General features: G+C 33.4%; 1 protein-coding gene across 4 annotated transcripts in view; it reads left to right on the top strand.

The window, feature by feature from the left end:
• MAOA (monoamine oxidase A) overlaps positions 1 to 12,413 on the top strand; it is a 178,433-nt gene that overhangs the window by 157,637 nt on the left and 8,383 nt on the right. For all 4 annotated transcript variants that reach the window (XM_031959386.1, XM_031959385.1, XM_031959384.1 and 1 more), the window contains 4 exons: positions 132 to 185; positions 4,311 to 4,368; positions 8,952 to 9,049; positions 10,405 to 10,516. In XM_031959386.1, coding sequence (XP_031815246.1) covers positions 132 to 185; positions 4,311 to 4,368; positions 8,952 to 9,049; positions 10,405 to 10,516 — 322 coding nt within the window. The remainder of the gene's footprint in view (positions 1 to 131; positions 186 to 4,310; positions 4,369 to 8,951; positions 9,050 to 10,404; positions 10,517 to 12,413) is intronic.

The raw sequence follows: 12,413 nt of genomic DNA, 5'->3' as shown, positions 1-12,413 counted from the left end.
CTTTTTATTATAAGCATGTTATAAAACATTATATTAATTATTATAATATAAAATATATAAATATATATGTTATAGACCTGCTTGTTTTATTCCACATATTAAACATTTAATAATTTTTTTTTTCTTAACAGGTTTATCCTTGCCAGGAAGGCTCATCAACTTGCCGTCATTAGTAAAGAGCTAAGGTAAGAGTTGAATTTTAAAAAATCTATTAAAACAAGGCATTGTTTACATTTTGTTATTCAGATCTTTGAAAGGGAACCCCCTTTCAGATGATTCCCTCTAATCCCACAAATCAACAATTGTTCTATGATTTAAAATAATGAGAAGTGCTATGACACTCATTAAAGTATGAGAGAACTAGATGCATGTCCTTTCTCTGATAAATACTGGTTGTGTGACCTTGAACAAATCATCTCTTAAAACGTTAGCTTCATTTTAAATGGATTAGTTTGGAGAGTTTCCATGGAAAGAATGATGAATGAATCAAGAACTGACTCTTAAAGTTGGAAGAGAATACTTTAGAAATCATCTAATGCAAACTTCTCAGTACAAAAATGTTATCTAATATAGACTATAAGATTGAGAAGCAGAGTAATGTAGGTGGAACTTAAAATAGACAGATTTAGAGTCTTACCTATTCCAAATAATCAGTTGCTGTAGGAAAAACATTTCAATCCTGTTAGTTTCAGTTTCCTCATCTTTAAAATGGCCATGGTAATACTTATACTACTTACCTCAAAGATTTGTGAAAAAAGTACTTTGTAACCACTAATTCATTATAGAAATATGCTTTGTAATGTGTATTTTTGTAAGCAAGTGCACCTATTCAAATCTTTATGGGTATCTAGGCATAAACATTATGAGTGATTGTTTTAGTTGTTGACCCATTTAAGGTTTTCTTGAGTGATCTGAAATTCCTTTATCCAGCTCATTGTACAGGTGAGGAAACTAAGGCATACAGAGTCAAGTGACTTGCCCAGACTCACATAGCTAATAAGTGTCTGAAGCCAGATTTGAACTCAGTAGGGTGAGTCTTCCTGACTCCAGACCCTGTTTTCAAATCACTAGGTAGACAGCTACCTAGCTGTCCATTTACAACTGATTATTATATATAAATTATAACTTTATGTCTAAAACCGTATATTTGTCCAAGTAAGGAAGAAAGTTGATTTTGAAAATTTTCAGATGATAAATAGTATAATTTTGAAGAGAACTAATTAGAATTTAAGTGTCTAATTAAACTTTGATTTGAAATTGTCATAATAAATTTAGTTATAGAAGAGGTTTTGGAAAGAACTTGCAAAAAGGGTACAGGCCTTTAAGAAGGTTGTTTTTGATAAGTTGGAAAATGATGAAAAGTTGTAGTGTAGTGATTTTCCTTTCTGGCAGTGAGTTGTTTATTTACTTAAGTCAGAAGTATGATGGTATAAATGACTCTAATATAAATAATTCTCTGAACTTACATAGTTTCTAGAAGATTACCCTATTTGCAAATAATTTTTGTAAATGTAAGCCAAATGATACCTAATAATTAATTAAATCCATGGATGTTTTCAATTAGAAAGCTGGTTCTTTACTTTAAAAAAAATGTCTTGAATGTCCTAGGACAAAACATTCTCAGTGCTTTTCCTTATAAGGTAAAAATAACAGACTTTAAAGCTTCAAGCTGCAAATAACTTTAGAAAAAGAAATCAGTGTACCTGCAGTTTTCTGAGACACATGTCTGACCATGTGACTTCCTGACTCAAAATCCCCAGTAGCTCCCTATTACCTCTGTATATAATATGCATATTATATATGTGTACATTTCAGAACATTTACAGGACATAAATGCCTTTGCTTTCCAGTCTGGCCCTAACCCACCATTCTGATTTTATCACACATTACTCCATTTATACACATTTCATTTTAGTAGACTTGGCTTTCTTAGTATTCTGTCTAAATGGATCTCCATTTCTAAACTCTATCTTTCCTATGTACCTAGAGTATACTCTTTCCTTACTGCTCCCTTGCTTGTCCAGTGTTCCACAGGAATCTTTTCTGAATCCTACAAGATACTGGTGATGATCTGTCACCTCTTCACTTCATATGTCTAACCAGTAAGTGGTTGGAGTGTCTAGGGGAGACCAAGCAGAACTTAGAAAGGCCTTGGGTCCATGCTGTATGAAGATTGGCTGGAACCACCAGGGCTGTTTTGAGTATCTTACTGAAGAGGAGGATATTTGGAAGTAAGAGTGAGTAGCAAAGTGTCAGTGATAAAAATGAAGAAGAGCTCATTCTAATTAGAGCATACACTATGCATAGGGCTAGAAAATGGATTGTAACATTACACTTTTCAGATGTTCATGAGACATGTAGGATTCTAGTATATAATAACCCTTAAAACTTTAAATAAATTGTCTTGATTAAAGAAGGTTGAGTTGCACAGTGACATTTGGTCAGTATCTAGAATCACTTGTTTTTGGATTTCTATCCATATTCTTTTTTTTACATTATTATAATCCTTGGATATATTTTCATATTGAGTCAACTTAACTCTACATCAATACACACAGAACTTCCCTTCTTGCTGAAATCTTCTGTGATTCAGACTTTTTCTGAACTCTGAGAATGTTTTATAGTAGGAAAGTTTTCATAAAATGCTATGATTTGTGCTTGAGGGGATGATTCTGAGAGCTTCCTTTTTTCCAGCAAGACAGAAGGAATAGAATTGGCACTGTAGCTTCATGATTTTTGAATTGTGACTTGTGAAATTAACCGTTAAATAAGAAATTCCCTTAAGAAATAAGTCTCCATAGCTCTTGTGATTTCAAATCCCTGCCTGAGGTTTTATGCCATTTCTCAAGGATATTCTCTCTGTCTGTCTCTCTGTCTTTCTCCTTCCCTCTCCCCGCTTCCTTCCATCTTCCTTCCCTTTCCCTCTCCCTCTTTTCTCATCCATCCTTCGTTCCTTTCTTTCTTTTTCCCCTTAAACCTTGTGTAATAAACTGTTGGAAGCTGTTTTATAATTTTGCATCTCATAATTTTAAATTCTACTCCTAATTGCACATTCTTTCCTTTAAATAAAACAGAAACACATGAACTGAGAGTTGGGAAAATTAACCCATGGTATGCCCATTAATAAATTGCTATAATTGGGGGATATTTGAGAGTGGGGGATATCACCATCTTTTTGAAGTTGGAGTCATAAAATGTACTCATCTGGTCCCACAAAACATTCCTTTATCAGAAGAAAGGTATTTTGTGTTTTAGTCCCCATCTTAACAGATGGGAAATATCTCACAAGGATTTTTTACCTATTTTATGTCCAAGCCAGACTTTGAGGAATAGGAGGAAACTCTTTCATTGAAGATAATAATACTGTCACCATTCATCACTCTTTAACATTCCTATAGCTCCAGACAGATAAAGCCAATGGAACTCGAAGAACCCACTCTGCAAAATCTCTTAAGAGTGTACATGGCCTTCTTCACATACCATTAGGTATTCATAGGAAGTGATAATTCTCGAAATCCTAATGTGGTATTCAAAGTACAAGTAATAAGATATTCTACATTATTTAGCAATATAAAATTATAGAAACTGGCACACCTAGAGATAGTCTAGATTGAAAATATAAATAAGTTTTAAGAATAATTGAATTAATTTGTGATAGATCCAAAATGGATTCTAAAAGGAATCTAGAGAAATGAGCATATAAGCTTTAATACCTTGAAGTGACATTATAGCAATTGGCTATATGACCCTGGACAAACTTTCCTTTGTATGTACCTCATTGTCAAAAAACAGAATCCTAGATTGTGAGTTGAAACAATGGTTTGCCTGGGTTGTTATTTATTATACATTAGAAACACTAATCAAATACTAATTAAACCTTGTCTATTTATTATTTCAAAAAAGAATGAAAGATAATCTCATTGTAATCTACACAACTTCAAAAACTTTTAGGAAATAAAACTCCTTATCCAGAAAAGTGACTTAGAATCAATACTTGAATTTTTCTTATGTTTTTCTCTACTGTCTAAAGTTAATAATGCTTTATAAGTTAATATTGAAGTCAGTAATGCAGAAAGAAAAAGCCCAAGGCCTAAGTATCATCAAATTAAATGAGAATTTGCAGTATCATGCAGTAGTTTTAATTATAATAATTTATTTTCAATTTATCTAATTACCTGTCCATTAAATGCAGATTTGGATACTTCTGAATACCTATATATAAATAGGAATTACTGCTTCTATTCTGTAACAAGTTATAAGAGTTTAAAGTTTATCTATTTGTCTTTTTGTTTTTACCATATCTCTTGCAGGAAGAGGAAAATCTGTGAACTTTATGCAAAAGTGTTGGGGTCACAAGAAGCTTTGCAAGTAAGCAGTTATCTTTAAATGGTAATATTCTTCTCCTTGATTTAGATGCTAAAACAATACAAATATTCATTTCCTAGTAAGTTTATGAGAAGTAATTGAAAGGGGTTTGTTTTAAGTTTGAAGATTTGTGTTAGCAATTAAATTTAAAGTTTTCAAGTGCAAAAAGTGTCCAATTCATTAAAGCTTTAATTGGATAGCTGACCATTAATTCCTGAAAATTCAGCACCTTCAGTTTTTTTTTTTAATTATAGCTTTTTATTTACAAATATATGCAGAGGTAATTTTTCAGCATTGACAGTTGCAAATCCTTTTATTCGAACTTTTTCCCTCCTTCCCCCACCTCTTCCCCCAGATGGCAGGTTGACCAATCAGTACATGTTAAATACGTTAAAGTATAAGTTAAATACAACATATGTATACATGTCCAAACAGTTATTTTGCTGTATAAAAAGAGTCGGACTTTGAAATAGTGTACAATTAGCCTTTGAAGGAAATAAAAAATGCAGGCGGACAAAAATAGAGGGATTGGGAATTCTATATAGTGGTTCATAGTCATCTCCCAGAGTTCTTTCCCTGGGTGTAGCTGATTCAGTTCATTACTATTCTATTGGAACTGATTTGGTTCATCTCATTGTTGAGGTTAACGTCCATCAGAATTGATCATCATATAGTATTGTTGTTGAAGTAAATAATGATCTTCTGGTCCTGCTCATTTCACTCAGAATCAGTTCATGTAAATCCCTCCAGGCCTCTCCAAAATCATCCTGCTGGTCATTTCTTACAGAACAATAATATTCCATAATGTTCATATACCACAATTTATTCAGCCATTCTCCATTTGATGGGCATCCACTCAGTTTCCAGTTTCTGGCCATTACAAAGAGGGCTGCCACAAACATTCGTGTACATACAGGTCCCTTTCCCTTTTTAAAAATCTCTTTGGGATATAAGCCCAGTAGAAATACTGCTGGGTCAAAGAGTATGCACAGTTTGATAACTTTTTGAGCATAGTTCCAAATGGCTCTCCAGAATGGCTGGATATATTCACAGTTCCACCAACAATGTATCAGTGTCCCTGTTTTCCCACATCCCCTCCAATTTTCCACATTATCTTTCCCTGTCATTCTAGCCAATCTGACAGAGCACCTTCAGTTATTGATGCAAAGGATAGGTAGTTTAGGGTTCCAAGAGGAGAAAGTTGGTTTTTACCTAGTTCTTAATTCTATACTATTTTCTTACATGCATTTGATTATCACTTCTTCCCAGTGAACAATTACTGCAGTTACCCAGACTCACAATGTAGATGTCATATTTATCTCTTCAAACTCTGTCACACCCATGCCTAATCTTCTCAAGTTCTCTCGATTTTAGTTTTTCAACATGTTTCACATATGCCCCCTCTTATCCTATGACACTGCCGCCACCCAGGTGTAGTTTCTCATCACCTAACACCTGGACTATTGTCATAGGTATCTAGTTTAGTCTCCTTACGTCTTGTTTCATATTACTCTGGTCCATTATCCTCTCAGCTGTCAGACTGGACTCGACCATATCACCCTCCATATCCAATAAATCCAGTGATGCCCTTTGCTTCCAGAATCAAATATGCAATCTTATTTGGGGATTTTAAAGCTCTTCATAACTTTGTTTCTTCCTACCTTTTCAATCTTTTTGCTCTACTTTACAGATTCCAGTCAAGTGACTTTGGCTTCCACACTGTTCCTCCCACAAGACATTCACCTCCTAACTGCATTTTTACTGCCTGTCTCTTAGGCTTGGTAGTTTCTCTACTACCATTCTCCTGGCTTCCATTAAGTCTCAGCTAAAATCCTACCTACGTGATTTCTCATATATACATCCAGTTTATCTATAGTTGTTTGCAAGTTGATCTATCACATTTGAATGTGAGCTGCTTGAGGGCAGGCCTACTTTTTTGCCTTTCTTTATAACTCCACCTCTTGCCATAGTCCCTGGCACATAAAGTCATAATAAATGCTGCTTGACTTGAAATGCTTAGATTATTATATATATATATATATATATATATATATATATATATATATATATATATAAATGGACAATCCATAGAACTTGTCCATCGGTGTGTGTTCACACAGTAAGAATAGATAATGAATTTGGCCCAGAATGGGAAAAAAAAGGGGGAGCAGGCTGAATTCCTTTAAAAATATTGCAAAACACTTTTAATGACCTCAAATTTAAAAGGGAAGCAGGCCCATCTATTTCATATCTGTCTTCTGTTAGTGTTGTTACTTCGTTTTGAAATGGGGGACATAATTTCTGAAAAATTTCATATTAATATCACATAGAAGGAAATGGTGAGAAACTTTTGCCATATGCTCTATACTTTGCTGATATTTAGATAATCTTTATAGAATTCTCCAATCTAATAATGAACTATCTATCCCAAAGAAACTGAAGTTAGTCTGTCATGATCTGTTATTTTTAAATAATATTTTCCCAATCATGTATGTATATAACAATTTTACATATATTTTAAAAGTTTTTGAGCTCTAAATTCCTCCTTTCCATCCTCCCTTCCTGAGATGTCAAGAAATTTGATAGAGGTTATACATGTGCACTCATGCAAAATGTATCTTACTCATGTTGTGAAAGAAAACATAAACCAAAAAAAAACTGTGAAACAATTATGCTTCAATCTACATTAAGACTCAGTTTCTTCTCTGGAGCTAGATGGCATTTTTCAACATGAGTTCCTCAGAATTCCACAATCTGTTCTTGATCAAACCTGTTATTAATTTTATTTTCCAGGTGTTCATGCAGTTCACTTTAGAATTATACCAGCAATCAAAGTCAAATTCACTGTCATATAGGTTGAAAAGTCTACTTAGTTCTCTTTTTTAAAGAATGGGAAAACATTTGTTCTTTCCCAGTTCTTTCTATTAACTTCTACTACCCTGAATGATATTGTGATTGACCATTATCCAGCTATTCTGTCACCTTGTTCACTGGAGAATATAACTAATCCAGACTTTATTATTCTTTCCTTATTTATATTGTTTTTCAGTTTTTATTAGCTGGTCTTTATCCTTTATGATCCAAGGATTATCATTATTATCAGAGACAACAAAACAATGAAACATCTGTGTGTCATTCCATTGTCGGTTATCATCATTACATTCATCTCAAACTATGTTTTTTATTATTAGCTCCTTCTAAGCTGTGGTTTTCCTGACTTTCTCCTTGGGGGGGGTATTCTATACTTTTGATGTAACTGTGTGATATAATGGATAAAACAGTTGATGTTCGACATGTCTGTTTGAATCCTAACTCAAGCACTTAGTATCTGCTGATTCTGGGCAAATAATTCTTCCCTCTCGGCCTTGGTTTCCTCATCTATAAAACTGAGATGATGATCAGAGTTGTGAAGATCAATGTGATAAGAAATCTGTTATACTTGGCAAGCCCAGAGTAAATCGTTAGCTAATGATATCATAATTCATCCTTTGCTTTCTGCTCTTGTTTCTCTCTTCTGTATATCTTTTAAAAATTGGTTAACTTTTCCCCTGAACATACCCATAGTTCTCTTTAAACATTGAAGACCATCTTAAATGAATTCTTTTTGTCTTTGGAATTTAATTCTTCAGTGCTCCCTAGCCCTCTTGGCCTGATTTTCTCTATAGAAATTTAGGAAACAGGATCTTTCTTTCTTTCTTTAAATTCTTATGAAATCAGCTCAAAAGATACATAAGATTATTCCTGCTTTCTTCTATAAAAATTTTAAATTGGGATGATCACTCCCTTCCAAGATTACCTTCAGCAAAATTGGTTCCTCCTCTAATAGTGAGTAGCAAATCCAGAAGAATAATTTCCTTTTTGTGACTTCCTCTGCCTTTCAAAAGATGAAATTATCATTGAGGCAAGCCAAAACAATCATTTAACTTCTCTACTTTTGGCAGAGAGAGATACAGATGATTAAAATCCCTTCTCAATATTATAATCATATTTCTCTGTTGTCAGTATTTGATTTGTTTCTGGAACTCCTAAGCTGTTCAATACTTCTGCCTGGATTTTCTGTGATGTATATTACAATGATACTATCAAGTCTGTTGACCCAAATGCCACCCCCTTCCCAAATACTTTCTTTCTCTGATTTCTTCATATTAGAAAAGCTGCTTGATCCATACCCTAATTCTCCTGACTCTCACATACTCATGCTTTTTAAAAACTGTTATTTTGAATAAGGTATGTCTTTTAAGATATTCTTCTAGTCATTCCTAACACACACACACACATACACACACAGAAATATCTATAAAATTAAATTTATTGACATCTAAATATAAACCCAGATCTTCTAACACTGAGTAATCTATAATACTATCTTACTAAGACCAATATGGGTATGAACTAAATGGGTAAAACTTGAATATTCATTCTTCTTTCATCTATTATATAGTAGATCCAGATCCTTATCATTGGATGCTACAAAATATTGTAGTGGATTTTGTTGTTCTTGCTATTGGGAATAGATTCTTTGTTTTCCTTTATTTTAGCATTTCAGCTTTGTTTTCTCTTTTTTTCATTTCCTGTGAATCTTGTAGCCACTTCATTATGAGGAGAAAAATTGGTGTGAAGATCAGTACTCTGGAGGCTGCTACACGGCCTACTTTCCTCCAGGGACCATGACTCAGTATGGCAGGTACAAATAAACTACTTTTCTTTTAGAAAAGTCATAGAGTTAACTTCCGAATAGGTAAATAAAGACAAAAGTAGAAAGGCAATCAAAGACCTTATGATTTTAGTGAATCAACAATATGTAAATCTTTAAATGTCTGGTTACTAATTTTTGTCTCGTTTTATAAAACAATCAAGGTATAGTCAAATACTAGTTTCCTTGGTTTTCATTGGGATTTATTAGGTATCTAACTGTAGATGAAACAGCTTTTTTTAAATATAAAATTAAAATCTATACAATAAAATAACTGTTGTGAACAGAAACAACACAGCAACAGAATAACCCAAGATGACAAAATATTAACTTCAGGGAAGACAGCCAGTCAGCAAAAGAACTCTAAGAAGTCAAGGAATATAGGAAAGCAAGAGAGCCTCAGGAAAAGAGAAGAAAGTAGTTAGATTCCTACTTTGTCCTTCCTTCCTTATTTATTCTCTTAGCCAAGAAACCTTTTTCATATGCAGAATATTTTGCCTGCCCATAGTTACCATAAGATGATCTTTGATTTGATAGAACACCAGTAGGTACTTCCTTTGCCAGAGTTGTCACCTTAACTTTATTTTTCCCCCTTTGTGTTCCCTGTACTCACCTCAATATCATTTATTATTTTTCCTTTCCTCACCACAAACCTTGGCAATAGGGAATTTTAAAGAGATTGTCATCTTAAAAAGAGGGAAAACCCTTTATTGTTGATTGTTATCAACAACAGTTCATTATTGGCATAAAATATCCATGATTTGGTCTAAGAACTGAGGAAACTTATCTTGTTAAAATAATACTTGTTGAAAATAAACAAATTCCTTTTTAAAATTCTTATAACACATTTCTGACTATTCATGGAGTGAGGTTTGTCTCTAGCTGCTTAATAATTTGATCTTGTCTTCCTGGGTTATTTCTACCTTCTGAATCCAATTCTCCCTGTGCAACAAGAGAACTATTCAGTTCTGTACACATATATTGTATCTAGGATATACTGCGACATATTTAACATATATAGGACTGTTTGCCATCTAGGGGAAGGGGTGGAGGGAGAGAGGGGAAAAATTGGAACAGAAGTGAGTGCAAGGGATAATGTTGTAAAAAATTACCCTGGCATGGGTTCTGTCAATAAAAAATTATTATAAAAGCCCCCCCAAAAAAAAATAATAATAATTTGATCTTTGATTGACTTGGTGCTTTCATTTCTAGCTGAAAACCAAGAAATTTGTTTATGTTTGTTTTTGATAATTGACCATGTCCCCCTATCTTCATTGTGAATGCATTATTTGACTCTTGTCATCTTCCCAGGATACTCTTTTTGATTTTTCATATTCACTTTGAAGGGTTATCCGCCAGCCAGTTGACAGGATTTATTTTGCTGGGACAGAGACAGCAACTTCTTGGAGTGGATACATGGAAGGAGCTGTGGAAGCTGGAGAAAGAGCAGCTAGAGAGGTATGTTCAGGAGAAAGTGGAATAATGGACTTTAAATAATTCTAATGTTAGTTTACATATCTATACATAGTATTTGTTCATTTATAAGATATTTTCCTTAAAACAACCTATTGCGCATCTTGTATGACTATTTCCCAAATGAGAAAACTTAGGCACAGAGAGTTTATGACTCAGAAATAGGTAAATCAAAGAAACAGGATTCAAATTCAGGTCCCCATTTCTACTTTTCACCGTTATATTTATGCAGTTTTTGAATAAAGTAAGGACATGGGTAGAATAAATTATCTTTGAGAGAAAGAGGAATCCCTCTTCTCCATAGTCCAGAAGGGAGAAGAAAATGGATTATGACATAGAGAGGTTTTATTTGTATAGAAGTAATTGACAGAGGAAATTTTATGTTGCATAGCCTTAATCTTTACAGTGAAATAGGAAATAAAAATTGCTTATTTAGAGAAATGGAATGGTTTAAAATGTAGATATTGGTTTGAAAAAATAGAAAGTTTTTAGGATGTCTGTGTGAGGTGGACATGTGTGAGATGTTGTTCTATAGCTAATTTCTTCCAAACTGTTTTCATTTTTCCAAGAATTTTTATCAAGTAAGTTCTTGGCCCAAAAGTTTGGATGATTGCATTTATAAACACAAGATCACTGTGATCATTCACTGCTGTGTATTGTATACCTAATCTATTCTATGGATCTTCCACTTTTTTCTTTTGCTTTTGTTTTATTTTGATCATTACTGCTTTATAATACAGTTTGAGATCTGATCCTGCTAAACTACCATCCTTCGCTTTTTTTTCATTGCTTCCTTTGATATTCTTGTCTTTTTGTTCTTTCAAATAGATTTTTTTTTCAATCTCTATGAATTTTTTTAGTAGTTTGATTGGCATGGCACTGAATAAATCATTTAGCCGTATCAGACCTAAAACTATATTATAAAGCAACAGTAATCAAAACTATTTGGTGTACTGGCTAAAAAATCGGGTGGTGGATCAGTGGAATAGGTTAGATAAAATATAATAATCCACTGATTTTAGTAATCTAGAATTTGATTACTAGTTTGGGGAGCCCCAAACTCCAACTTCTGGGATAAGAACTCACTAGTTGACAAAAATTGCTGGGAATACTGGAAAATAATGTATCAGAAACTCAACAGAGACCTACATGTCACACCCTATACCAAAGTAAGGTCAAAATGAGTACATGATTTGGCCATAAAGGATGATACTATAAGCATATTAAAAGAGCAAGAGATAATTTATCAGATCTTTGGAGAAAGGAGGAATTGCTGAACAAAGAAGAACTTGAAAACATTATAAAAGGAAAAATGGACTGCTTTGATTTCATTAAATTATAGTCTTTGTACAAACAAAACCAACGCAAACAAGATTAAAGAAACTATACAAAGCTGGGGGGAAAAATTGACTTCCAGTGTTTCTGATAAAAGACTCAGATCTAAAATATATAAAGAGCTATATCAAATTTATAAGAATTTAAGTCATTTCCCAATTGATACATGTTTAAAGGATATGGACAAATAATTTTCAGATGATAAAGCCATCTGTAATTATATGAAAAAAAATGCTCCAAATTACTTTGATTTGACAAATGCAAATTAAAACAACTCTGAGGTAACACCTCACATGTCTATGTGGCTAAAATGACAGGAAAAGATGATAAATGTGGGAGGAGATGTAGGAAAACTGGGACTCTAATACATTGTTGGTGGAATTGTGAACCTGATCCAACTATTCTAGAGAACTATTTGAAGTTGTGCCCAAAGGACTATAAAATTCTACATACCCTTTGACCCAGCAGTGCCATTACTGAATCTGTATCCCAAGGAAATCATAAAGGAGAGAAAAGGGCCCACATGCAAAAGTGTTTGTAGCAGCTC

Source organism: Sarcophilus harrisii, chromosome 3 (assembly GCF_902635505.1).
Source record: "Sarcophilus harrisii chromosome 3, mSarHar1.11, whole genome shotgun sequence".
In the NCBI taxonomy this organism is placed as follows: Eukaryota; Metazoa; Chordata; class Mammalia; order Dasyuromorphia; family Dasyuridae; genus Sarcophilus; species Sarcophilus harrisii.
Note: the sequence above shows the minus strand (reverse complement) of the source record. Positions and strands in the feature narration are given on the sequence as shown.